Genomic DNA, 27,958 nt, shown 5'->3' on the forward strand with positions numbered 1-27,958 from the left:
CATGACAAATGGGGATAAAAGAAGGCTGCTCTGAGCTTCAGTGGATAGCAGACATCCTGCATTTACACCTGCTAGCTCAGAATTTCACGTAGAACAGGCTAAAGTTCAATAATCTGATGACTCAGAGTGAATTTTTGAATCACTTGTAACATTGTATTATTTGGCCTTTAATGTGCATTGCATACTTCTGAGTCTGTGTATCATGGAGATCAATTTGGCTTTGTCTGTTCCTATGGAGATCAGTCCAAAAACCATGAATGATTTTATGTTGTTCTAATACACTTCCACTGAGTAAAAATATCAAAATATTTTATACTTAGTAGAGAATTATGTTGGATCTCACAGCAGTTTGCTGCAGGTGGTAGAAAAACCACTTACTACTCTGAAAATGAATTTATTATTTCATTTCCTTGCAATGAGAAATGCCAGCTGCTATAATAAACAGCTCATAAAAGACATCACAGGGAAACTCCAACCACATGTGGTGTTCAAGCTGTGTGTCCCACAGGAACAGCCAAGGACAGGGTTCGGGTGTTCAGCCATGGCCATGTACAAGGCCTGTGCTCAGGTTAACCCACAGAAACAGATCTGACCAGTTTGGGGTTTTAAATGACACAGGAAATACAGGGGAAATAAAGAAAGATAATTGATTAAGAGACAAATTAAGAGAGACATGAAGCTCCCAGAGTGGGTGCACCTGAGGGCAATGGGGGCGATTGGGGGACTGGAGAATCTCTCTAACAAGGAAAGGCTGAGGGAGCTGGGCCTGTTCAGCCTTGAGAAGAGAACGGAGACGGAATCTCATCCATGCATATAAATATCTAAAGCCAAGAGGATGGAGCCAGGCACTTCTCATTGATGCCAAGCAATAGGACAAGAATGGGCAGAAACTGATCCACAGGAAGTTCCACCTAAACCTAAGGAAGAACTTCTTCACTGTGCAGTGACTGAGCACTGGGACACATTGCCCAGGGAGGCTGTGGAGTCACCTCCCTGAGATATTTCAGAACCATCTGGACACAATTCTGTGCCATGTGCTCTGGGGTGGCCCTGCTTGAGCAGAGAGGCTGGACCAGGTTTCCCACTGTGGTCCTGACCCACCTGGGATTCTGTGAAATCTCTTGCCTGTGTGTCAGAGCACAGTGCCCCATCCAGGACCAGTGGTGCTCTCACACCAGGGCCATGACCTCGAGTAGCATCAGCTCTCTGCAACATTTCCCCCTTTCCCACAGCAGCCACTTCCTAGACCCACCAGTCTTATCTGGAATACTGTGTCCAGTTCTGGGGCTCCTCAGTACAAAATAGACATGGAGCTACTGGAGAGGGTCTAGTGGAGGGTCACAAGATGATGAGGGGTCTGGAGTATCTCTCTTAAGAGGACAGACTGCAGGATCTGAGCTTGTTTAGTCTGGAGAAGAGAAGACTGAGGGGATCGCATCAATGCATGTAAACATCTCAAAGGCAGGTAACAAGAGGATAGTATCAGGCTCTTTTCGGTGCTACCCAGTAACAGGACGAGGAGCAATAGCCATAAAATAAAAAACAAGAAGTTCCACCTCGATATAAGGAAAAACTTTCCATCAAAAGTAGTAGCTCACTGGAACAGGCATTCCAAACCCACCCGAACGCATTCCTGTATCACCTGCCCTAGGTGACCTCGGTAGGAGGATTGGGCTGTACGATCTCCAGACGTCCCTTCTGTCCCTGACCCGTTTCCCGTAATTGCTCACAGAAACGATACCGCTCTGGCAGCAGATCACGCAGTGCCTGGGCGGTCGCTGCCCTTTCTGCCCCGGGCCCGGGCACCTCCCACGGGCGTGGGCGCGGCGGCTCCGCCCCCGCGGGCTCCCTGTGCCGCGGGCCCGCCGGGCGCGGCAGATGCGTGGAGCTGGCGCTTGCCATGGCCACGGTGCGGGAGAAGGCGGCGGCTTTGAGTCTCAGCGAGGTCTGCAGCCCCGCCGCCAGGCCACCGGGTATGGCCGCAGGGCACCGGTACTGGGAGCAGCGGGGAGCGGGACGGGGTCTGGCGGGAGCGGGAGGAGCCGGCTGCCCGCAGCCCGGGATCGATGGGACGGACGGGGCGGCTCTGCCTGCTGCGGGATGGGGGTGGCCGGCGGTGGCAGCTCCGCTCGGCGCCTTTCCCGGCTCCGCCGAGGTTCAAAAGTTGGCCGCGCTCCGGCGCCGCGAGCCGCTTCCGTCCGGGGGCCCCGTCCCGGCTGCGCGCCCGGGAGCGGCAGCGCCGGGGAGAGCGCGGGGCCCGTGCCCTGCCCGTGCCCTGCCCGTGCCCTGCCCGCGGAGCTGCGGGCCCCTCCCTGTCCCCAGCGCGGGTTAAGAGCAGGTGCCTCGGTAGCGCAGCGTAAGAGCTGAATGGGCGCTCGCTGGGAACCGGTTTTGCCCTTTTTCTTTCCCTACCTTGAGCACCTTAACTTTGTGGGAACTTGTAGCCTTAATGCCACTCTTAATAGCGCTTCCCTCAGAAAAGATCTGAAGGCTCTGAGTGCGTAAGGAAGAAGTAATAAAGCCGTGAGTAGTAAAGCATTGCAGGTTGTACGTGTTGGAATTTATTCTAGCGACAGCGTTGTTGTGTGTCGGGTGGTGTCGCGTTTGGGGGTTGTTTCCTCCCAAAGAGCATAGTTGGCTGTTGGAATGTACGGCTGGAAGCGAATTCTGTGTTCGTTGTGTTTGTTCTGCCTTTCTGAAGGTGTTATCAGGTTAAAGTATCAGCAATTGTGTACCTTGTCTGTCTCGTACTTTTAAAGCTTTGGAGGTTCTGGGAGATTTCTATCTTGACTGGTTCAATGCTGTGTATTAAAAAGCTGCTTTGTTTTTTTCCCTGATATGAATCTTTTCAGAAAGATAACTGTTGCTGTCCTTCTTAAGTGTAGGTGTGTTCAAATGGCATTGTGTTCCTTGCTTTCTCTCCCTCTTCCCAATCTTTACTGCCCCTCTACTTTTCCTTTTCCCCTTGCTAATTTGCCAATTTCTGGGCTTTCTGGTAGCTGGGGATCAGCTGGAAACTGCTGCCCCAAATTGGAGTTCTCTAACTCAAGCCACTTGAGACTAAACAGAACAGAAGAAAGCACCTCCTGCATCTCTGTGGAAAATGCTCATGGTAATGTGTTCCAGACGGAGTTGCATGTTGTTGTTTTTTTTCAAACACTGCATCGCACTGTTAATTCATTTGGTTTGAGGTCTGTCACAATCCCAGATGGCTTTCTGAAGGATTGCTGCCAACTCCTGCTTCCATATTTTGTCCTTCAGCTTTTGATTTCTGTCTTCTTCCTCTGCTTTCACTCTTAGTAAATTATTCATCTGACCTACTGAAAAACATATTCTAATTCTAGCCTCTCTGGTGGCTGCAGCTCTCCCCACTTAGGTGCCACCTGCAAACTTCGTGTATTTTTAAGTCCTTGTGGAGGCTGAGTGTAGCCTCAGGTCAAACTGTTGACTGCTGGCATTTTATTCTAATCAGACTGGTAAATGAGTAATAGTTCAGTGGTTTCACTGGGGGAGGGAAGACAGATTGGCTCACGGAAGTGGCGTTGGGTGCACAGAGTTGAGGTCTCCACTGGAGCCGAGGTGGCACAGGGCTGTCTGGTGGGATAAGTACTGAGTGAGTGGCATCTCAAGAGAATCCGTGGACTTTCTAGTGGTGTGCTAAGCACTGATGTCAGGTAGCTTGTGTGTAAGCACAATCCTGTAGGAAACAAGGTTCTGATGTGTCTCTTTATCCCTGCTTCCCTCTTCCCTGCCCAGCTGTGTTGCTGTTAGTGGTAGTGGAGGAACGGGGGAGTTACAAGTACATACAGCTGGTTTGCGGTTGTGAGACCTGTGTGCTTAGCACTGGTTCTGCAAGGGTAACCATTAGGTGACCGAGGGACACACAAAAGGACACTGTCAAAGTGAGAGGCAGAAAAAACAGGAACTCCTGGTTGCAAAGCTTTAGGCTGGTGTAGCAAGAGGAACCACCAAAGAGAGAGAGGGAGACGGTGGTACAGAGCAGACAGACTTGCTAAGGGAGTAACAAAGTGTTAATGTCTGAGCAACCCAAGCCAAAGTGGAAGTCTCAAAGATTTTTAAATCCTTACGAGGTTCATGAAAGCTGGAAGCCAGAAAGGGGCTGTTCTCTGTGACTGCAGCATGAATTCAGCCTTTGTCTCTGTTCTCAGGCTTTAGCTTGGCGCAGAAGCCGTTCGGAGCGACGTTCGTCTGGAGCAGCATTATCAGCGCTCTTCAAACTCAAGTGGAAGTGAAAAAGCGCCGCCAGAACCTGAAGTGTTACCATGACTGTTTCATTGGTTCGGATGCTGTGGATGTTGTCTTTGCCCATCTTCTGCAGAACAAGTATTTTGGGGATGTGGATATTTCCCGGGCTAAGGTGGTGCGCGTGTGCCAAGCGCTGATGGATTGCAAAGTGTTTGAGGCTGTCTCAACGAGGGTCTTTGGGAAAGACAAACGCTCTGTGTTTGAAGACAGCAGCAGCAGCCTCTACAGATTCACAAATACCTCGAACCGACCAGAGCTTGAGAAAGATTACCAGCAGTGTACCCCACAGAGGTTAGTACACGGAGGTGAAGAGAGGAAATTTTTTACAAGAGGAAAATATTGCATATTCTGGGGGAGAGAAAAGAAAACTTGTACATTTACAGGGTAAAAATAGACACTGCATAGATGTTTGTGGGTGGAAGACAGGTAGGAAAGAGCAATTTGAAGAGAGTAAATCACTCAGCCTACATGGTTACTTGTTTTCTCTGTCTGTTATCACATAGCCTTGGGGGAGGGAGGTGAGAGGGTAGAAATTAAGTGCATTTACATACTGATCTAAATCAATATAACCGACTGGAATTCAGGTGCATCAAACAGACTAATGCAACAGGGCAGTCTTTAGTCACTGCACATCTAGCTCTGGCATAAACCAGTAATCCATGCAACTTCTGAGGAAAAATTGTTTTCTCCTTTCATCATCTTTGCTTCACCACACTTGAAATTTAGCTCTTTTTTTAGCTGTTTCTTTATGCATGTATGACTTGTTCCCAGGCAGGGTAGCAGGCTGTTCTGCTGTTATGCTATTGCACACCATCCTAGAACCAGAGGGAAGTGCAATGGTGAAGTTTTGTTTCCCTGTCTCTTTAGGAGCAGGCAGAGAAAATCCTGCTACTAACTAAACCCTCACAAAGCAGAACATGTAGATGCCACTTTGCCGAATAACTTCTCTTAAACTGTTTTTGTTGAGTGTTCATCTCTTCACCTACTCTGACATATTCTTACAAGAAACTACATGGATGTGTTTAACACAGTAGTTTTAGGAATGTGCACTTTTGAAAACTGTAATTAGTATTGACCCAAAATGGGAATGCCCTATTTGATTGACTTGCTCATGTGAGTAGCAAATGTGAACTTGAGTGCAGCAACCCTGATGAAAAAAGTAGAGGGACAGAGATTAAAAATATTTCCTTTGTCCTGCTTCTCCCCTGTCTCCCAGTAGCTTGTTCTGTCCTAAAGCAAACTGTCCCAACTCTTTATTTAACATGACAAATGAAAACCACTTTAATTATGTGTGATATTTAAAAATACTTTCATCACAAGAGCTGTTAAAGTAAGACTTATAATATATTGAACAAACAGTCATTAAACAGGATTATTCCTGTTTTATTAGTGTAGAATGAAGGTGTTTTTCTTCTGGGCAGGTCACAGATCCATCAGGCTACATTTCTTCATTTAGTGAAAGTAATAGATCTATTGATACATGCAGCTTGTCACATCCAAGTCAAAGATACTGGACATCAAAGAGGTTTTGCAGTGCCCTGAAACAAAGGAGCTGTGGGAATTGAAATTACACAGCCATACTTGGAGGAACAGTAATTTTGTGGCTTGAGTGGTTCTGTTACATGCAAATAATTTTTGAAGGTATCATACATTCTCCTGGGTGCTATGGACAGAGGAAGTGTCAGGCAGGGGAGAGGAAGGGGAAAATTATGTAAATATCTGTATAGGAGAAAAATGTTAATCTTGGGACAGTTAGCTAAATCTGTATATTGCATTATATGTTTGGTTATCCATATATTTGGTTATCGGTACATATAAAAACTATTTTTGATCTCAGATATGAGAAGAGCATGTTGTTCCCCTCTACTCCATTCAAACCAGAAAGCTTGGAGGATCTTTGGGAAAACCTGAGTCTAAAGCCTGCAAACAGCCCTCAAGTGAACATCTCAGATAGCTTGTCCCGTCGAGGTAAGCCAAATAATGTCACAGTCATTTGTTTGTGGCAGAAGGAAGGTGCATCTGTAGGACTGGGAAGACATGCCCCTCAGGTTGGAGAGGGAGGCAAACTGGCACTCACAGTAATTTTGTTTGAACACCCGGTCATGAAAAGGCAAATTACATTTGTTGCGGGCTTGCCTTTTGCCTTTTTATTTCATCAGAAAAGAGGCATTATCTCTTGATTGAAATATATCAGTGTTGAATTTTGTGGAGAAGAATACCCAGTGTATAGAGCTTGATTTGAGTTAGAAATATTCATAATATTCAGTTACCTGCACTGCTTGTGTGCTTGTTTTAGTCAGGGCAAATAGTTGGCTGTTAGCTAGAAGTGAATTGTGTGTCTGCACATCCAGCACTCCTTCAGTATTGTGTGAAACTATTCTTGACAATTTATGTCTTGTCTTTCAGACCAAACTATGATCTAATGTGTTTTTTCCTTTGGTTAAAAGTGCTAATGCATCCTAGGAAGTGTGGTTCCAGCATACAGAAATATTCAAGGAAGATGTGATAAGGAGAGTGTCACTGTTGCACTTTTTTTCCATCCCTTATCTAGAGCAAAGACTGTTTGCAAATTAGAGCACAGAGTGTAAGGCACTTCAGACATATCTGAAAAGCAGTTCTCCCACACTTGTAGTTAACTAAACAAATGGGTAATTCTTGCCTTTTCTGGCGATAAAAGGCACTTCAAGCTGATAAGCGCCACATGCTTTGCTACTGCAAGTCTCTATTTTGGTAAAATTACTCTGTTAGGTTAGGCCTGATGGGAGGAAGGGGAGTTATCTTTCTTGTGATCAGTTTTTGCACATGCTGAGTCTCCATGTGCTTTGTGTACCCACCCTCCCCAGTTATTAATGAAGTGTGGCAAGAACAAACAATTGCTCGCCTGCTGCAGCTGGTAGACCTCCCTCTCCTGGAGTCTCTGCTTGAGCACCAGGAGATCAGACCTCAGCCTCCACAGCCCAGGAAGGCACCTGGATATGTCATCACGAGTAACTACCTGGACAGAGAGATTCTCAAGGCTTTCAGTGACTCACAGTAAGTATTCATTGCTCTCCTTTGCAGTTCTAAAACTTTTCTACTTTCAGGGGAATGTAAAGCACAGTTTGTCTTTGGGGAGAAATGGTATAGTCTCAGTCCTGCAGAAAGGATGTGAGTAGGCATTTTTTTCCCTGTTGGACTTGACTGGAATAACTGGAAAATAACAATTGCTTAGTGAGAATTTCTGCTGAACACTGGGATGGTTTTTGAATGCAATGACAGTAGTTGATGGTATTCAGAGGAGAAATTCCTTGCTACATTGAGGGAGGAATAGAGGTTTTATAATCGTCATGAAAGTTTTTCCTAGAGACATCGCTTCTGAGGAACCAGTTTAGTTCCTCCTACTGTATTCAATGAGCTAAGAATGCTGAGCTTGAAACTTGCATAGAGTTAAAAACATTCTCTGAAAAACTTACACCAGTCTGAATCAGATCAAGGTTCATGTTTCTGTTTATCTAGCAATAATTGTGTCCTTATCTAACAGTAGAGGACATGACTGACTTTGGGTTTTACTGCTTGTGACTGTTTACTTGTGGGTTACTAATTTTTCATCTTGATTAAATACATAACAGAGAGGCTTATGACTGTGATCTACCTCAGTGTGTCAGGTGAAGTGTCTTGTGTGTGTGAATTTCTGGTGGGTTTAAGAGCCTACACACGCAGTTTTCACTGTGATGGAGGAACCAGTCTACCTGCTTTCTGTGGAAAGCATTGCAGCCAGCTCTGAAGGGCATCCACAATTAAAGCTGCAAACCTAAACCCCTCTGTCTTCCAGGACAGATGAGTGGCTCTCAGCAGCAATTGATTGCTTGGAATATCTTCCTGATCATATGGTGGTAGATATTAGCAGGAACCTGCCTGATCAGCCAGACAAAGCAGATACCTGGAAGCTGCTGCTGTTCGACAACATTGGTAGATACTACAGCCAAAAAAAGGAGCCCCTGTTAAGCCATGCATCTGAAATTCATTTAGGAATTGCAGAACTCCTAGGTAAGTAAAACAGAGCTGTGTTCCAATGCTTTTGTGAGATATGTACTGAGAAAATGAGTATTTACTTCAGGAGCCAAGATTAAGGGCTGACTTCTGTGAGGATTTTTTTGTTGTTTTGTTTTTGTTTGGTTGGGTTTTTTTTTTGTTTGGTTGTTTGGGTTTTTTTTTTAATTTCTAGTCATAAAGACTGTTCTTTGGAATTTTGGTTCTGACTGTATGCAGTTCTGTAATAGTTGTTCAGGTCTATGTAGAATGGCTGTGAAACCAGAGTGCTATAATTTGGTACTAGCTGGTATCCATGGAAGTTAGATATCCATGGGACATGGAATATAAATGTAGCCTAATAGTAAATATTTAGGCTGTAAGAGCTAAACTGAAAGCTGTGTGGATGCTTTGTACCCCATTCACAACTTCTCCTTTTTTACCCATAAATGTTTCTTAAATTTTGTTTAGACAGCATTTCAGAAAGCTTTTGGTGTTTTAGTTCTCAATTAATGTCTCATCTCTGATCTACTTATTTTTCATAGTTCTCTGCCTTGATTATTCTTCTTGTTCCATGTTCATTGGAATACTTTGCATTTATATCCCATTCTTCCTCTCTACATGGTAAAGGATATTAGTACAACCTACTTCATTTAAACAATTCACACATCTAAAATGGCTATTCTGCATAGTAAAGCAAATTAAAACTTAGCAAAGTTCCACAAAGTGATTTGCAATTAACTCATCAAACTAATGTATCTAGGACATATTCCTCAGTTTTTGAGAGATCTTTATTAACACAAGTAGAGGTCATTTGTTTTTTTTGATAGAACCATTTTCCTTTTTCAGTATTTCACATCCCATTTAAGATGGCCGACCTGTAATTGAACTTAATTACAAGGGAGCTTAAATGCCAGGCTGAACGCCTGTGTGTGGGATGTTGTCAGAGTTTGCAAGCAACTCCCATCAACCTGGGAGAAGGTTTTGTGAGCATGAATTGCTGTGTTTGGCCAGTTCTGTTTAGAGAGATGGGCATCCCTTCAATGGCTAATTTAGGTGTTTTATGGTAACATTTTTTTAAATGAATATGGCAGCAGATACCTTTCTCTCTCCCCAGTGAATGGGAAGATGGAGCAATCTTTAGAAGCTGTTCAACTCTATTTGAAACTCCTAGACAGCCAAGTCAGGGAGGAGTTCAGGAGACTGCTGTACTTCATGGCTGTTGCAGCACATCATTCTGAGTTCAAACTACAGAAGGAGGTAAGTGTGCATTCTTAAGAGTTGCTTTACTCTTACTGAAATCCAGAGGTCCCAGGTACTGGTCAGAAAACACCTTTGTAGCTTAGATTTCTGACTACAGGAAAAACAATGACTCAGACGAACAACAGTGATGCCCTTCCTGATGGGGGAGATTAACTTTCCTCTTTTGGTCATTATTTCACTTTGTTCTTAGAGTGACAACAGGATGGTTGTGAAAAGAACGTTCTCTAAAGCTATTATCAACAATAAAAACTTATCCAGAGGGAAAACTGACCTCCTGATCTTGTTCCTTGTGGACAACCAAAGAGATGTGTTAAAGGTAAGAGCTAGAAAATGGCCAGGTTTTGGTTATCTGGTATGCTCATGGAGAACTGCCTTCTCTAAGCTGCTGTTGCGTTGTCCTCTTTCTGTTCAAGGTCCCAGGGGCACTGCACAAAATGGTCAGCAATAAACTGCTGGCTCTGCAGAAAGGCCAGGATCCCAGTAAGATAACAGGTAACACCTCACACTGAGCTTTTTCATCTTGTCCTGTCCCCAGATGGGAAATGGGTGATGCAAAAGGCCTTGCTGCAACAATGACTGATGTGATCTAAAGGAGGGTGGGTCTGTAGACTCTCGAGGGTGGGTGGAGTGTGGTGATAATCCTTTGAATGTCTCACGTTTCCTTTCAGGTTATACCTTTTGTCAAAAACTTGATGAAAGAGAGTATCGCTCCAACACAGAGAAGACCACAAAAGACGAGCTATTATCTCTGCTGAAAGCTATTGATGAAGATTCAAAGCTCTCTGACAAAGAGAGAAAGAGGCTGCTAGGTCAGTTTCATAGTAGTAATCCAAGTATTTTTATGCAGTATTTTGGAGACAGAGTTACTAATATGTGTGTGTGAGACTTTAAATATTGATTACTTTGTATAGCCCAGCATTGAAAACACTAATATATTTGTAAATCTTTTATATTCATGTATCTGCCTAATAAAATTATTTTGTGGAAATGGATGGAACTTATGCAATTATTACCAAAGCCAACAGTACCTGAGTTTAGTCTGTATTTATAGTTTAGCTTTTCTCCTTCTTAATCATTATAGGACCAAAATAATCCTTCCTTTTCCTCCCCACAAGCCAAGTCTATTGACTCCCTCTATTCAAGTGTCAAAATCACTGAGATGGAAGACACCATGAATGAGATCTCTCTGCCACCTTTTGTCCCAGCACCGAATTTTGTGCTTAACACTTTTTTTTTTCTAATTTGCCTTGGATTGTATGACTGTCACATAGCATTGATCTTTGACTTGCTGTGTGCTTGGAGAGAGCTGAAAAACAGCTTTTCTTTAGGCTTGCCAGCTAACTAACCTATCTGTGTGTGACAAATTACTGCACTGTTTGAAGGCCAAATGGCACCATATTGAGGAGTTGGCTCTCCTGGGATGGTAAAGTCAGTCTGGATTTTTAAGTCTGGCTTTGGTTGCCACAGGATGTAATGTTTGTGGCTGGTTGTCTTCATGCCTGCGGTGTTAACTCTGTCTGTAACTCTTACTGATGGCACCAGCTGTAGTTAGAAAAGTGCTGGAGCAAATGAAGGGCCTTTGGCTTTTCTTGTGGCATTTCTTATTCATGTCTGGTCCACAGTGGAAATCCCAAGCTTTGCAACACAGGCAACTACAAGCACATAAATATATATATATATAGAGAGAGAGAGCATGCTTAGAGATCTAATTTTGACTCTTGTGGAGTTATCTTTGGAATGAGATCACTAAAACTTCATTACAGCTGCTGTTGAAAAAAAAAACCAAACCAAAATGAATTTTGTTCCCTTTAAAGCGTTGAGCTCTGTTTTTTTATTTACTAATTTAATTATGACAACAAAGTAGTAGTAACTGTTACAGTCATGTGGTGGGCTGTTCTTAAAAAACACAGTCCTATGTCAGACTCTCATGTCTCACTAACTAATGCTTCAGTCATTAGGGCTGTCTGCTGCCAGGGGCCAGAGTGTTTCTCTGAAATGGAGCTGAAGGCCTTGGTGTGCCACAGGACAAGGTTTTTCTGTGCTATGATGGAGGAGGGAAGATAAACATGTAAAAAGCTTCTTCTAGTTAATTAGAAAGGACTTCTAAAAATAATTAGTTCCTGAAAACTAATAGGGAAGTATAAGCCTTTATAGTAACTATATTTTATAGTTCTTAGTTTTAACTGAAAGGTTTTTATTATAAATGCACTTCCTCAGAAAAATTGTCTGAGCTCATACTTTAAAATGTGGGGGTGTTGGATTGGTTTGCTCTTCAGCAGAAGTATTTTCTCTTCCTACCTCCTGCCTGCTGTACTATCACGGTTAAGAGATGAGATTCCTGTTTTGAAAATGAGCTGCTGCCTGTGGGCATTGCCTGCTGCAGTGAGAGTCCGAATTACAGATCCCCTGCCCTGTGAGTCACTGGGCTGGCTCTGGTGCCAGGTTCGCTCTCGGGCTGCAGAAAAGCAGCCTGGAGGTGGGAACGGGGCAGGGGCACGCAGAGGTGGGCACCTGGCAGGGTCAGCACGGTCCTTTCTCCCCATAGGGTAGTCTGGCTTCTCTCCGAGTACCTCAGATTCCTCTTTGGGGGAACTGGCTGTCACACTGTGACCTGTATAAGGTGTCTTAAGGACCGCAAGGACAAGCCAGGGCTGCTTTCCCTGGTTGCTGGGGGATTACTCTGAATCAACGTTGTGTGATGGGGCAGACCCCGATCTATCCATCGCTGTCCGAGCGCGGGCTCTGGTTGAGGTCGGGACCTGCTCCGCGCTGGGCTGCAGCGGGGCGGACCCGCGCTGCCCCAGAGCCGCGGGCGCCCTGAGGGCCGCTCGAGCCCCCTCGGTGCCGGGCACAGCGGCCCCTCAGCCCGCTCTGCCGCCGTGGGGGCGGTGGGGCCCTCGCCCCGCCCCGGAGCCGCCGCGGCCCGCCCTGCGCTGGGGCTGCGGCGCCGGCCCAGCCCCGCTCCGCGGCCGCAGGAGGGGCCGGGCCCGTCCGAGCTGGCGGCCGCGGCGGCTGCTCCGAGGGCGGTAAGGCCCGGGGGGCCGGGGCGGAGGGTGGCGGGCGGCGGCGGGGCCGGGGGCGGCGGGCAGGGCCCGGCAGCGCCGAGCGGGCGCCGCGGCGGCTCCGGGCCCGGCCGGGCAGCGCTGTGCAGGGGCCGCCGGGCCGGCTCAGTACCGTTTCCCCCCTGGGTTCTGCCCAGGAGCCCACAGCCTCCCGGGCTCGTTTTCCCCCTTAGCCTGTATTGAACCCCGGAGCTCCTGGGCCTTGCGAAGGGGTGGCGAGGAAAGCGTGGCCGGAGCGGGGCTGGAGCGGCCGCGCTGCCGCCGGGCCGGTGCGGATGGGGACGGTGCCCTGTGTGCTCCCCGTGGTGGTGGACCTGGGAGGGCCTCACACAGAACAGGCGGCGGAGGGGAAACTGGAATTTCACAGCATCCCTTTTAATTTGGAAGAGGGACAGGGGACAGGCTGCGGCTTGCCTGCTAGTGGATTACAAGGGAAAGTAGGTGGTGATGTATGTGGCAGGTGAACAGAGGGAAGAGGAGACTTCAGCGTTGGAGCGGAGCCTGAGGAAAGGCAGCTTGGTGTGTTCGGGCCGGAGGTCAGGGGAGCTGTCAGGTGCTCTCATACAGTGGGACAGCGCAGGGAGTGAGGAGCAGCTGCTCCAACCTTGTCCGTGCGCCAGAGAAGCACAGTGAAGTTTATTTAGTGCTGGTGCACATCACGTGATTGGAGGACCTTTAATGACAAGAAGCTGTGGAAAATGTTTTGTTTAAATTTAAATTTGTTGCATTTTTCTCTTGCATTTCTGTTCTCATTAAAAATAAATGCAAGGAAAGTGCCAAGAAGTAGACCTTGCTCTATTAAGTCAGTATTGTTTCTGTGAAAGAAGAGATGATGATCATGCTTCTGGAAGAGGTATTGTCAAGCTTATTTACCCAGTGGAAAGAGGATATGTTCTAGATGTGTTCTGGCAAATAATAGCAGTAATCCATCAGAAAAGAGCAGACTATTGCAAACTAAACAACGAAACCAACAAGTGTGCCTGTTTACCTCATCTGCTGAACAGTCATTTGGTAAAATGGCCCAGGAGTTCTAATGCCTGCCCTCCATAGCTGGAATAGGACTTTTTTAAAACAAATGGTAATTAAATGAAATTTGGGCTGGGTTTGAGACTGTAGCTCTTGAGCTGCCATTTTATGGAAAGCAACACTTCAGGGTGTAGTCTGCGTTGTAGGAATGATGGCCTGCTGGGCAAAGCTGGGGGTAGCAATCATCAGAGTGATGATCTTGTCTCTGTCATTTATCTTCTGTGAGTCCTCAAGCAACTTAACTCAAACCTCAGTTTCCCCTTTGGAAGTGAGGTATATTATATTTCTCTGCTTTTCTTAGGGTAGTGAGGATAAAGTGCAGTGAGAGATTGTAAGGAACTAGGAAGTGTATGCATTAAAGACTTAGTGGGGCTTGGTTGAGTCATCTTTGTGGTTCAGATTTGACTTCAGGAGGATGCTTTGTGGAAGAGAATGGATAGGAAGATTAACCATTTAGTCTGGAATGAATGTGGAAGCCTTTATGGTAGTGCTTTTATCCTAGCTAAATTCACCAACAGGTTTATCTCTCTGTCTTTAACCACTTACTGTATATTTTATATTGTAATGGTTGCTGTGCTCTTCTCTGTGAACAGCCTCTTTATTAAGAGAGCTCCTCATCATCTTGCTAGTGGAGTGTTTGCAGTAACAGGCCTTTTGTCTGCCAGACAGGAGATCCACTTCTCCTGGAGCATGTCCCACTTGCCTGCTGGTTGGGATGGCCAGCTGGAGGCTCTCTGCCGTGGTTCGGGGGTGGCAATGTGACTGCAGCTGAGACAGGCTGACGCTTCTTTGTCCCAGCGTGTGAACGGGGAGATGACCAAGCGTCTGGAGCAGAGACACTGGGGACTCTGTTCCATCTAGAGGTGGAATGAGTCTAACAGTACCTGTACTGATGCCTGTGTGCCAAGGGTGTTTTCCTGTGTCATTTATCCCAAGCGTTTTGTGCTGTTTTCTCTTCTAAAATAGAAATGACACAGTGCTGTGGGCAAGTGTTGCATGCTGTTGTCTCTCATGCAATGAGCAAGATGATGATCCTGAGTCATTGCTGTAGAGCAAAACTGTTCCTTATATGCCCTGAGCTTTCCAGCTGTCCTGTGGAATCACTTTGTGCAATCAATTTAAGCACTGATGGAGCAGGGTTAGTTATTACTGCTGTTGTATGAAAATAAATCTCAGTGCTGCGTTTTGTATTTCTACACTATTGGTTGCTTCCGCTGCATCGTCTTCAGTGTAGTTTTTGATATTGTATTTTCTCTTAGTAGCTGTGAGGTGCCTCTGGAGAGTGGATCTCTTGCTGAGAACTTGGTTTCTTTCAAAATTTGAAAGTGGGAATGGTGGGATACTAGGGGAAAGAGGAAGTTGTTGTTTTTCCAGGAGCTTTATTTAATTTTGAAAGGCAGACTCTTCCCAACTCCCACTTCACAGAACATCTAGGTTATTTAATTTAGAGACATCATATGTTCTCAAATAGATTTCTGTAAAATTAAAGCCTGAGCAGCAGCTTCCTGCATGATAGGTTTTAATGGTGGATGTAGAAAGTACATTCTTTATAGGGAAATCTAAGAATGAAATAAGTGAAGATAAGGAACAGTGAGACTTGGTTTTCTGCTGGTAATTTTTTCACTGTAACTTTGGGTACACTGCAGATATCTGCAATGGGATATAAATATCCTTTAATATGTAATGTCTAATAAACCAATATTTTAAATACTATAAATGTTCTTTACTGTCTTAATTAAAAAACCCAAACAATTGTGATATTTTATGCATGAATCAGGACTCTTGAATGTACTGAAAAATGGGAACAGAATTTTATGTTAATTTCTCTCTGGTTCTTTTCCTGCTTCTTAATGCTTTTGGATGGCTCAGAGTGAAGTTTTTAAGTTGTGAGCAGTTGGAGCAGATCATAGTTCAGGAATATGTTATGTTCAGGAAGATTTATTGCTGTGTAGTGAGGAAACGTCGTCTCATTTGGCATAATCTTTTGTAAAACGTGTTTGTAATACTGTTCTGGAGGTGTTTTTCATCATTCTCTTAAAAGCAATGCTAGGAAAGAAAACAGTATCTCTTTCTCCCATCTGTATCATTATGGCAAGGGAACAGTTTCAGATTTTTGAGAACTGACTAAGACTGCAGATTAAATAAATGGTATCTGTGTTGAAAGCATCCCATTTTGTGAAAGATGGGAAGTGAGTCACTGAGTCCAGGTCCCCTGCCATTATGGGGATGACATCATAAAATTCCTCATAAGAATTCTTTCATTCTTAATTTTTTTCTTAATCAAGAGGACTCCTGGTGATGTTTACCCACTCAGCCGTGTCAGAAAATGCTTATTCATATTTTTTCTTTTTGTAAAGAACCAACTGAAAATGTCTCAGAATCCTGACAAGCTACATTCAAGTGAAGAAAAGTTGAGTGGTTTGGAGGATGATCAGGAGGAGAACTTGGACAACTCGGATCAGTCTGTCCGAAAAAGAATACGGCAGAGTGCTCCAGGGTCACACAGAGATGATACACCAAAGTGTAAGCAAAAGTGCTTTATGAAATACAATAAAAACCCAGTAAATTCTCTAATTGTTGCAGGAGGCAATCCTAGTGTTTTATAGCATTCTGTGCAAGTTTGACTGTCTTGCAGTTAAGTACAGTGTGACTCTTGATGATATGCCTTGAAACTGTAACACTTTTCTTCCCATTTTCTTTTTCTTTCCCTAATTGTATGCACAATGTGTACATTTTCTTAATTGTACACAATGACCACGTTGCTCTGAGCCACATATATCCTAAATATCCTGGTGTGTTTGTGCTCTTGGAAGGGATAAATACTACCCCAGTGTGTTCCAGCTAAACTGTCTCTGCTGTTTGCCTTATCAGCTGAACCTTCTGGGTTGCTGCAGCCCCTGTTCCTACTGCAGGGCAAGGAAGGCTGTTATCAGCAAAGGGATGTCCTGTCAGCCCCCTCACAATATAGATGGAAAGTTGTATATTTAATCCTAATACTACTTCCAGTGTCAAGCAGGACTGCCTATTTTTCCTAAGGCATATTTTTCTTTGTCATTCTGCTTTTAACAAGAGGGTCTGGATGCAATATGGGACCAAATATTTCTGGCAAATCTGTAGATAAAACCAAGGGGAAGTTTTCTGGCTCTGGGGATTCAATTCAAAGAAGCAGAAGTGCTCAGAGTTCTAAATTTCTGTAGGCAGTGGCTCAGCAGTAACATTTTGTTTGGTGCATTCTTTTTATTTTTTAATTGTGTTCATTATGATTTGAGGTTTAGGGTTATGTTTAGTGTCATGTTACCCAGAGGAGATGTTCTGAGGGAGTTTCTGTTCCTATGCCTTGCTGGTTGCCTAGTAGGAAATGGGGTGTATGTATGGAGGGAGGCTCTGAACACGTGGAAGTAAAAAGCATGGCACAGTCTAGCACTGCATTGTACCACAAAGAAGTGGTTTGGTCTCAAGCTCTTCCCTCGTGTAAGGGAGCAGGTATGAGAATGAGGGAGTGTGATTTGAGAGCAGTCTTTGGTCAATGAAAGAGCCTTAGCTCTTAGTGCACCCACTGCTGGAGTGAAGTCATTTGGCACTCGGACAAGAGCACTGTGGACTTTGCTGTCTGCTGGTTCTTCTCAGAATGTGAGTCCTTGCTGTGTTCCCAGAGTCACTATGCAAGGTTAAGCTCCAGGCAGAAGGAAATAAAGATTTAGGAGGGCTGCATGAAAAGAGCAAGATATTATTGAAAAACTAGCTCGGTGGAACCAAACTGTATGAGCAGAAGAGCTCTGCATGGCAGACAAGTGATGGACACTTACTTTTGAAAGACCTTTTCTATGTAATTACTTAAGTCCAATCAACATGGATTATCAAATGGGATGGTCATAATAGTTTGCCTGAAACATTTCTCAGTGAGCCCAGCCTATCAAGATACCTGGTTGGTTTCTTTCACTTTGGGATTAGTACGTTGCTCCTATGCCTGGACTGCAGCTGAAGTGAATGAACTACAGAATGGAATGGATCCATCAGGGCACCAACCCTAGCACTAACCCAGGGCCCAGTTTGAGGCTGCTGGCCCATCCTGGTCAGTCCCTAATGCCTGCCAGGGGAAGAGGTCTTAGGCATTGGTGTGGGTGCTAGGTCTTAATGTTGTCTGTTGCTTGGGTGGTGGCCTCTGGGGGAGAAAAAGTGTTTGGAGGAGTGCCAGTTGCATTGGAAGTAGTGAGAATAATTAGCTGCTGGTGTGCTGCTGCTTAACAGTGATGGTGGTTGTTTGTTGACTGCTTTAATGATGAAATCACTTCCTTGAAAAATGTAAAACTGAAATGGCAATATCTGCACAATACTTGTGGAAATGCTGCTATTTGTAATTATTTCTTCTTACAGTGTGGAGAAAGATGCCAAGATGCTATTAAGCCACCCTAAAGAAGTACTGGTTTGTGTGGGGGGTTTTGTTTGGAAGTGGTTTTTAAAAGAGCTTGATAGAATTAATTGACGCACTGAGCCCAGAATATCAACTGGGATCCACTCCTTTGTTTTTTGAAATGCTCCAAACCTGTGTCATCCATCAGATGGGAAAGTAAGGGAAAGAAAGGAGAAAAATCTTCCGCTGATGCTGTCATTTGACCCTGTGGACTGTCAATAAGGTGGAAAGGGTCCAAAAGACTCTTTCTGTAGTCTTTTGTTGAGAACTGTCTGACAGTGTAATTGATATTGCAGCCAGTCCTTCTCGGCCTGTGTCAATAGAAGAGCTCATGGAGACAGCAAAGGGAGTCACCAACATGGCTCTGGCACACGAAATTGTGGTGAATGGAGACTTCCAGATAAAACCAGCTGAATTACCAGAACACAGGTAGGGTTCTTACCAAATAGATACCTGAAAAAAATTGTGTTTGTAGAACTGCCGAGCAGCTCTGGGGGATCAGGTAAAGGCTCTGGCTGGTGTCTGTCTGGCAGTGCCTGGGAGGAGGTAGGAAAGAATATAAGGAGAAGGTGGTAACTGTGCAGTTCTGCTTCCCCAGATATGTGTGTGTGTGAAGGGTGAACCTCTTGGATTAGTTGGACATGTGTGGTGCAAATCCCAGAGTGCTGTGGTTTCTGTTGTGTCCCCTTGTCCCAGGACTCTGGGGCCGCAGCCTTCCAAGTACCCCAGTCTGGCTGCAGATGTGGGTGGTGCTTTCAGCAGTTTTTAAGCTTTCACTGCTTGTGGGAACGAGATGAAACTGATTATTTTAGCTTTTCCTGTCTGTTTCTTCAGGGGTATTTTGGGAAGAGGTTCCTGTGTTTTATTAGATTAGTCCTTGCTCCTTTCAAGTTTGAAGCCTTTCCTTCTCTGTGTGAGTCTGCAGTAACTGTGTGCCCTGCTGAGAGGGGAGAGGGAGAACAGAGGAGGCTTCATCTGCTGTTCCTCTCTCACACACAGTGAGGTGTGGCTGACAGCCTCCTAGCTTGATTTGGGAAAGGGAGTGCATATCTCATGGAAGGAACTTGGTCCCCATTGCGCCAGTGTTGTCTGTAGGTATGCATTTGTGAGAGAGACCCCAGAGCACACTGCCTTGATGGGTGCTGCAGGAGAGAATGCTGCAGCTGACTCTTGGGAGACTGGCATTGTTGTGCTCTATGGAAATTGGTCATGCTGGGACAAAAAGGAAGTGACAGTGGTTCCCCTTAGCATTAATAGTGAGAGGATCTTGCTTGGAACTAGAATTGTCCCTGACTGCAAAGGGAGGGGACTTGGGTTATGTGTGGGGATATTTATTTGTCTCAAGGTTAGAGTCCCTTGCAGCTCGAATATGCTTGAAGTGGTGGGAGGAGAAGGCAGCTGTAGTGGCTGTAGCTGTCATTGTAGGCACTCAGTAGAGCCTGTATTGGCTGCTCTTGGAGAGCCACAGGGCAGGAGTGCCTCCAGGTACTGCCTGAGCCTCAGCTACACTTGGAGTCAGAGCCTTGGGAAGCTGGTGTTTGCTGTGGGATTCTCTGTGTGCACCCAGCTACGTGGGTGTGTGTTGCTTCTCTGGTGTGGAAGTTACACCTGCTGTGAAAAGGTGCCCGCTGCTGAGGAGCAGGAACCATCAGTATTTTGAATTAGGAATTGGTACTGAGGCAGTGGAATTCATTTATTTTTTTATACAAACTGATCTGGGCCCTTATCTCAGAGTAGGTGCAATACTTACGCAGTGAAACAGAGAAGATTTTGTGTCAGGGAAAATTACTTAATTTCTGTTAAGTTTACTAATGAGTTTTATACAGGAGAATTGATTTTACTTTAGTGGGGCCTTTAAAAGGAACATGAATAGTGGTCTTTTGAAGACAAGCTGTAATTTCTGTGATTTCTGTTTTCTTTCACTTGCCTATATGTAGCATGTGATAAATATTTGAAGGATTTAAATTTGCAGCCACTTTTGCCTGTATGTAACTCTTTATTAGGACATAAGCCATTCCAAATCCTGTGTCCAGTTTTTCTTGCTTTTCTGAGTAGCTTAAAATGACAGATCTCTGTTAATCATCAATTTAGTTATTATTACATTATATTCATATTATTACATGCCGTGCTTCAGGAGCTGCAGGCTATCTTTGTAAGGTGGTGCAGAGACAAGTATCATTCTTTTTAACATATTTATTCTCAGCTTGGAGAAGAAAGTCAGAGATATTGTGCATAAAGCTTTCTGGGATTGTCTGGAAGCTCAGCTAAAGGAAGACCCCCCAACATATGATCATGCAATTAAGCTATTGGGAGAAATTAAAGAGGTAAGATGATGTGATATGAACAAAAATTAATGAATTTGAGTAGCTGCAATGATATGAATGAGCGAAAGTTGTTGGAGTTTGGCTTTTCATAAAAAATCCTCTTGTTCTTTTTCATTACTGTATCACTGTGAACATATATAAGCTGTATAATCCTAGAGGAGAAATTTGAATGTAAAACCAAATGGAAAACCATGTAAGGTGATTAAAAGGTAAGCTATACTAGTTCCCTAATTCCAAGCCTCCTTCATGTTGTGGCACTGGTATTAGTTATGGAACCAGTGAGATGCTCCAACTCTGGGTTGATAAAACTGAGCCCAACAGTCTGAAGTATGATCTGTGCCACAGAGAATTTGCCACTTAGTAACTTCAGTATCACACAGCATGAGGTGAAACATTTGGAGTTGGTGAGTCGATGGTTAAAAAAAAAAAAAAATCAACAATTTAGTTGTTTAGATAAGAATCTGGCCCATCCCTGGTAGTGTCCAAGGCCAGGTTGGATGGGGCATTAAGCAGACTGGTTTAGTGGGAGGTGACCCTGCCTGTGGCTGGGGTTTTGGAACTAGCTGATCTTTAAAGTCTCTTCTGATCCAAACCTTTCTATGTTTCTATAATTCTATAAGAAGTTGTTCAGTAACTGTTTTGATCCTTGTAGTCTTTGATATGTAGAACTAATGCACTGTTAAAAACTTTCCATTTCAGAGTCTTCTATCTTTTTTGTTGCCTGGTCATACTAGACTGAGAAGCCAGATTACGGAAGTCCTTGACCTGGATTTGATAAAACAGGAGGCAGAGAATGGGGCCCTTGACATTTCTAAGTTGGTCAGATTTGTTATTGGCATGATGGGGACTCTCTGTGCTCCAGCTCGAGATGAAGACATTAAGAAACTGAAAGATATTAATGAAATAGTTCCTCTTTTCAGGTACTGAAATGTGTTTATTGGTCATGTTCAGAGTCCCATAAATAAATTTGGGGAGGGGAGGGGGGCAGCCTGCAACTCTTAGAAAGAGAAGAGTGACAGGGAAAAGGATATAGCTGTGGGTGTGAAGGGGAGAGATGCTCCAGGAGTCATTAACAAGGACCATCTCTGATCTGGTGAGTTGGAGTATTTGTCTGGCTCCTGCATGTCACTGAAGGACATTTGCTTAAATGTCAAATGGAAATAAGCCTTAAGGTAGCAGATGAATAGTCAGTTGGTATCAGAATTGAATATCAACAGCAGAGGGTGAAAAACAGCACACAGGAGCATAGGGAAAATGTATTACTGGTTTTCTACCAGTTTCTCCTTTCCTCCCAGTTTGAGCTCTCTTTACCCCACTCCCTGCATAATTCCCTGTCAGTTCTAAGAGGAGTGTGTGTTCCACATCTGGGAGCATCCAGGCTTCTCCTTTGTCACCATGTTCTCAGTGGAACAGCTCAAGGTCTCAATAGTTGGGAGAATCTTCATTAACCTTGCTGTTTTCTAATTTGAAAAGCTTCCAGGAGTTCAGGATTGACTTGGCAGAAATACTGCCAGCAGGAATTAGGTTGCTTTGAAATTAAGGTGTTTTTCTTTGGTGTTTGTTTGTTTGTTTTTTCTTTTCTGCCCCTTGGGTCTGGTTATTCGCTTCCCACTGAGGATGGCTTTCCAGGCTGCCAACAGACATGGCACTCAAGCTTGGAAACCCACGTCTTCTCATACACAATATTGCACATCCTGGGAGATAAAATCTGTGGAGCTAGTGAAGTTAATTCCATGGAGGCTTTTTTACAGGAGAGCAAGATTTATTTCCTACTTGGTAGAGGCACATGCATGCATGCACATGCTTGCTCCAGCTTTCTCTCTCATGCCCTGAAGTTGTTAAGCTGTTACTGTTTCCCATGCATGTTTTTGCTCTTTCCTTAGACAATCTGTAATAAATCTTGTCAATAGCACCTCTGAAACATCTGCAGCGTTGAATAACTTTTTCTGTTTGTTTGTTTAGAGCAATTTTCTCTGTATTAGACCTAATGAAAATGGATATGGCAAACTTCGCTGTCAGTAGTATTAGGCCAAAATTAATGCAGCAGTCTGCTGAATATGAAAGAAAGAAGTTTCAGGAGTTTCTTGAGAAACAGCCAAGTATGACTTTGTTCCTTTCTTTCTTCCCCTCTGACCTCCCAGTAAACTGCGTGTCTTTGCTTTTAGATCATGAAAAGAACTCAGATATTTTTATAAGTTCTAGAATTCATATGGTAAATGACAGCTTGTGCCCCAAAACTGTAGTTAGAAAAAATCTGCCAGAACAATAGTTCTGCCCTTGGGACATTCAGTTTAATTTCAATACAGTGTAGGGCATGATTACCCAGCATCATCTCACCTCTGATTTCCTGTAGCTGTGTGGTTTTGTTTTAGATGTTCTGCTTGATGCAATAAATGAAATGCATGTCATACCTGATATCATGGGCATTAGTCATAGTAACTAATGGGATTGTTTGGAAATTATTGGTGGAAAAATCTAACTTTGAAAAGGAATTTTCCTAAGAAGATTTTTTCCCCTGCTTTTCCAGATTCTTTAGACCTTGTCACAAAGTGGTTGCAAGAAGCAGCAGATGATCTTGCAAAGCTGGGACATGAAACGTTGCCTCCCTACTCTAGTGATGGTGCCACTGGTGGAGCTTCCACCTTGTGCTTCACTGCTGTACAAAATCAGGCCTATCTGAAGCTCCTGAAGTGGGATCATGTGAACAGGCCTTTTCCAGAAGTAGGTATTTGACAGAAAAATTGGTTTGGTGCTTGTTCCACTCTTCCATTCCCAGGACATAGCAGAAGCTGTTTGGACTTGTAGCCTTGCAATATGTACAATACTAAACCATTGATCTCTGATTGGGAGATGTGGCAGCTCTAACAGGCACTTGTCTTTCAGTGCTGAAACCTTCTCAGCTGGAAAAGAGGAGTCAGTGCTTCTCATTGTGCTCCTGGCCTGCTCTTCCCTGTGCCTTTGTCTTGCCTTTGCTGCTGCATCCCAGTGTCCCTTCCCAGCCTGGCAGACTGACTCCATTCTGTGCTGGCTTCCTCCCTCCTTGCAGACGGTGCTTATGGACCAGACGCGCTTCCTGGAGCTCCAGCTGGAGCTGGAGCAGCTCCTCTTGGTGGGGACAGTGCTGCTGGTGACGTTCAGCGCAGCAGGCCCGGCGCTCATCGATGTGCCCGGATTCGCTGAGAAAATCAAAACCATTGTCAAGGTGCTGCTGACAGGAATGCATCTTCCGTGAGTATGGCACAGTCCTGCTCACAGGGCAGGTGTAGCTCTGTTTTCACGCTGGGAGATGATCAGTTTAAGCCTCTTTCTGGCTGGGGACTGCAGGAAGTGCAGAGGAGGTGATGAGGGCTTTCTCTGAGCCTGAGCTGACAGTTTTTCTTCAGCTTACTCACATAGAGCTGTCTTTTCGTGCTCTGTTCTTTCATGATTTGGACACACTGCTTTTTCCAGAGTGTTTTTCATGGTGCCAGGCTGGCACAGGAGAGTGCCAGCAGCTGCCCCTGCTCAGAGTTTGGGCCAGGCTCCTCAAGAACCTGAGTGTGGCACAGTGCCTACAGATTTAGAGTGACTCGTCTACACCTACAGGTTTTGCTTTAGTCAGAGCTGTCCTCAGGCAGAAAGTCAGCTCTTATGTGTATGGATTGTTCAGGCTGGAGGTCTTTAATGCTCTCCTACTTCCTTGCTTTAGATCTCAGCTTTATTTTTCATGTATATATAATTATTCTTTATAATTGGCTTTATTTGCTTTATGCTTTTTCCATTACATTTGATAAATGAGGCAACTCTAATCAAATGGTTTATTTTTAAAAAGTGGGAAAAAAGTGAGTACCTAATACAGTTACACTGTACCTCATGTTTTCTAGCTCCTTTAACCTGAAGGAATCCCTGGCCACCGTGGGTGAGAAGGTGTGTGCTGAAGTGAACAGCTGCCTCTCCCAGCATGGCTTTACCCCATTCTCAGCTGAGAGAGAGGCTGTGCTGAAGGGACAGATCCAGGCAGTGGCCAGCCCGGATAACTCCATTTGCAAGCTCATAGGTAGGTCTGGCAGAGTGCTCTGCACTCCCTGTCTGTGGAACTGGGGGTGGGGGGTGTGCAGGGCTTCTCTTTCCATGTTTTTTCCATGTTGTTTCCATGTTGTCTTTTCAGCTTGCTGACCATGTTCAGGCTTGTTGCATTTTACATGAGGTTACACTGTTTCTAATTCACCGTCTCGTTTGAAAACAACACAACCCATTTTTTCTAGATTCTCGAATTCAGAAGTTTCTGGAGAATTATCTTGCATCCAGTCACCAGAAATCATTGCCTGCCATTCCTGGAGGATTAAGCCCTATTCAGAGGGAGCTGGAGGAGATTGCTGCCAAGTATATTCGTCTTGTCAACTACAACAAAATGGTCTTCAGCCCTTACTATGATGCAGTCCTTGGCAAAATATTGACTAAGGAAGAATCCCAAATTGTAGGGAAGTCAGAAGAATCATAAAACCAGTCTGTGTGCTACCAATACAGTATTGTCAGCTATTAAATAAAAATTGTACCAATATTTGTCTAGGACAACAGCTTTCCGTGTAAATACTGGTTCCTTTTAACCCACAAGTGGTGACTGATGAGAGAAATACACGAGTTACAAGAAGGGTTCTGAGGTAAAAGATGAGAGATGCATTTCTAACCTAATTATGCAACCTTGGGGGATATCATTGTAGTTTTCTGGCTGCAATTTTTAGACTTTTGAGCTGATGATAAGTAGGGCAAGTTTAAGAACCAAACTTTGTATTTTAAGTGACTCATTTTAGGGCATTTAACTCTTAATTTACAGTGAATTTAGTTTAATTTATCCACAGCTGATTAGCAATGGTTCTTCCCAGAAGGGGTGATTTGGTTTTTAAAAATATCTTACTTGAAAGAATTAATAAAGCTAAATTTCGAGAGAAGAAGAACTTTAACAGACAAAACACCAAGCCAAACAGCACTTTACTGTAACATTATGGTTAGTATGGTAGGCTTACTAGTTTTTTCTGCATTTTACTGCATTTTTAATAGCATTTTTTTGCTGTTTACCTGCAGATGTTACAAAACATAATATATTTTTGTAGCAAATTTTCTGGTTATTGGGTAACTGTCCTCTGCTGTGTACAGTACTCACAGAGGTGGCAATCTTATAGATTGCAGCTGTATTTATATCTTGTAAAGATTTCAGAAGGGCAGAGCTAAAATGTTTTGATAAAAGTGGCATTTCTTACCTTTTTTTTGCTAGTAGTTTACTCCTTTTTAGGTGAAATACTACTTTTAAAGTAAATTGTCATTTCCAGTAGGTGGATTTAAATTGTGTGAAACTTGAGGTTGAAAATTTTGGGGTTTTTTAAAAAACTACAACAGGAGATGGTTGCATATTCAATCATGTCTTCAAAAATATCCAGGAAGTGCACAGCACTGTGGGCAGTGTAAGTGATTTTAATGTACTGTGAAAGGTAAATGGTTTGATGTTAGTTTGAATATACAGGGAATATTTTAGTAGATTTTTTCACTTTGTAGAGGTGTTCTTGAAACTTTGAATATTTGTAGGTCTTGAATTTAATTAGCTATGTGTTTTATAGAGGAGAAGAGCCCAGTGATCTTACATTGCAATTTCAGGCTCAGCTGGGAGGTAAGTGCATCTGAAATTTTCCTCTGGTTGAGCACAACAGTGTATTACAGTAATCAATATTTGATGGCTTTATGAAAGCAAAGTTTGTAGTTATACACAGTAAGTGGCCTGAGTATGAGGTTGTCCAAACCAGAATGTGCTGTCTTTAAAAAAAACAACCAACAAGGTATGTAAAATACATAAAGGGGCCCTTTTATTGCAAGCAGCCAGGTTAATTTAGGAATCAGCCAAAGTAACAGAACTTCTAGAAGCACTTGATTATGATCCACTGTTGTTGCTTCCCTTCCTAGTTTTCCTTTGAATGTCAGTGTGGATAAAGCTGCACCAACTTTGTGTTTGGAAGGGGATGGAATAAATAAGACCTTTTTTTCTGTATTAGCCTATGCAATTGTAAGCCAAATCTTTTCTCATTTGTTATAAATCCCCCTTCCCCAAGGGAAAAACCCAGGAAAACCCCATGAGAGTTCATCAGCTCAGACAAGTGATTTTTCTCTTGGCCAAATGTACTCAGCCACCAAAATGAATGTCTCTCTTTGAATCCTTGAGAACTCAAAAATGAGGTTGGTTAGCCAGAAAAAAAGGGTTCTGAGTAGGGTCTATTTCCTTGTTTGGATCAGCAAAAGGATTCCACAGAGGTCTTCAAGGCTGCTGCCTCTGCTTGCTGGGCTTTGCTCTCAGAGCAGGCTCCACCTCATAAGCCCTAAGCTCTGCAGCTCCACAAACTCCCTCAGCCTGTGCTGAATGAGCTGCCAGAGCCATTACTGCTGGAGATAGGAACAAGATAAGTAACTAAGGCAAAGGTGTTTCCAGTTGAGTTAAATGAGAGCTGTACAAGTTAAAAATTGCTGCCTTTATTTTATCTTTCAGTACTGCCTAGGAGCTGCCTTTAGAGGCCATTATGCTGACTACACAAAGTACGGGATGATCTGGAGGGACATCACGGTGAGACAGGTACTTAGAAAAGCCCTTGAAAGGCGTGTGACAGATGGCAGAGTGAAGGGCACGGCTTCAGCAGTGGATGAAATTGTCATTGAGGAGATGGCTGGTGCAGGGCTGGGATTCAGGGCCCAGGGTCCAAGAGGGCCTGCTCCTGACATCGCAGCGGGGACTGTGCTGCCAGCAGTGCTTGTATTGCTCGCAGGGTCCACACAGGGAATCCCATCTCTCCTCACAGCAGGGGTTTGATCTAAGCCTTCATGTAGGAAAAAATCCTAGATTGAGAGAAGAGAGCGCAGTGCTCACCTGTGGCTACACTCTCACCTCCAGGGCACACCCAGCAGGAACAAATGCTTCTGGCACCGGTGCTGTGGGCCTTTCAACAGGAAAGATCTAAAGAGACTGCAATAAATGCCCTCAAAGCATGGTAATGATTCTCCCAGGTTGTTTTTTTTAATGAGAGTGTTTGACAAACAGTTTCTCTACATCCTCTCTAAAAGAAACAGGGAGCTGCAATTGAGTGGCAGCAAGAAGGACATTCCAGGATGGCTAAAGGCCAGCCCTATCTCCATGTGCAGGTGCTGCTTCACCTCTTGCCCTGGCAGAGAGGAGCCCTGGCTGAGGCAGCTGTGCTGGGGAGGGAATGTCTTTCATTTGCCCAAGGCTCTATCTGTCCTGTAGTCCAAGAGGTGCTTAGGATCTTACCAGAGTGCAAGTCTGAACAGCCAATTCCCAGTTACAAGCTGAAATACACATAGAAACTGCTTGGAAAGCTCACGTAGTGTTTTTTTAGCTTGTTTGAAGATAACAAGTGCAACGATGTAGCCGATTATTAACATTTAGCTTTGTACATTATGTGGAAGACCAGTGCAGGTATCCAGGACCACAGTGTGTGAGCTAGTGCTCCTGGACTACCCACACTAGAAACGTGAATTGAGTTCGTTTTACAATGCTGTCTTCTTCAAGCAGTCCTGGAATTACAAGCCAAAGTGTGCTGTATCCTCTAGAATATGGAAACCAA

General features: G+C 44.2%; 2 protein-coding genes across 3 annotated transcripts; both read left to right on the plus strand.

Annotated features, from left to right (window-relative positions):
- Nucleotides 1-1,900: 1,900 nt before the first annotated feature.
- On the plus strand, nucleotides 1,901-10,420 carry DEPDC7 (DEP domain containing 7; the record flags this gene model as incomplete). 2 transcript variants are annotated; one of them, XM_082283672.1, is made up of 9 exons in its annotated part: nucleotides 1,901-1,973; nucleotides 4,170-4,557; nucleotides 6,104-6,234; nucleotides 7,110-7,299; nucleotides 8,078-8,292; nucleotides 9,392-9,534; nucleotides 9,728-9,853; nucleotides 9,951-10,029; nucleotides 10,206-10,420. In XM_082283672.1, the coding sequence occupies 9 exons, from the start codon at nucleotides 1,901-1,903 to the stop codon at nucleotides 10,418-10,420; spliced, it is 1,560 nt and encodes a 519-aa protein (XP_082139798.1). The 2 variants fall into 2 exon arrangements, with proteins under 2 accessions (XP_082139798.1, XP_082139799.1); XM_082283673.1 differs by having other exon boundaries at nucleotides 4,170-4,542.
- A 2,076-nt stretch (nucleotides 10,421-12,496) lies between these two features.
- Nucleotides 12,497-27,952, plus strand: TCP11L1 (t-complex 11 like 1). Its single transcript, XM_082283204.1, has 10 exons — nucleotides 12,497-12,563; nucleotides 15,983-16,148; nucleotides 18,333-18,465; nucleotides 20,240-20,360; nucleotides 21,060-21,280; nucleotides 22,323-22,459; nucleotides 22,888-23,081; nucleotides 23,407-23,588; nucleotides 24,224-24,396; nucleotides 24,605-27,952. The coding sequence occupies exons 2-10, from the start codon at nucleotides 15,995-15,997 to the stop codon at nucleotides 24,838-24,840; spliced, it is 1,551 nt and encodes a 516-aa protein (XP_082139330.1). The 5' UTR covers nucleotides 12,497-12,563; nucleotides 15,983-15,994; the 3' UTR covers nucleotides 24,841-27,952.
- The last annotated feature ends 6 nt before the right edge of the window (nucleotides 27,953-27,958 follow it).

Source organism: Coloeus monedula, assembly GCF_965178545.1.
Source record: "Coloeus monedula genome assembly, chromosome: 6".
In the NCBI taxonomy this organism is placed as follows: Eukaryota; Metazoa; Chordata; class Aves; order Passeriformes; family Corvidae; genus Coloeus; species Coloeus monedula.

What these genes read in the sequence shown, in the direction of transcription:
- TCP11L1 (XM_082283204.1), top strand. Translation starts at nt 15,995, where the DNA reads ATGTCTCAGAATCCTGACAAGCTACATTCAAGTGAAGAAAAGTTGAGT. An exon ending in TGAACAGGCCTTTTCCAGAA is followed by an intron (nt 23,082 to 23,406) that starts GTAGGTATTTGA and finishes CCCTCCTTGCAG; the next exon opens with ACGGTGCTTATGGACCAGAC. An exon ending in CTGACAGGAATGCATCTTCC is followed by an intron (nt 23,589 to 24,223) that starts GTGAGTATGGCA and finishes CATGTTTTCTAG; the next exon opens with CTCCTTTAACCTGAAGGAAT.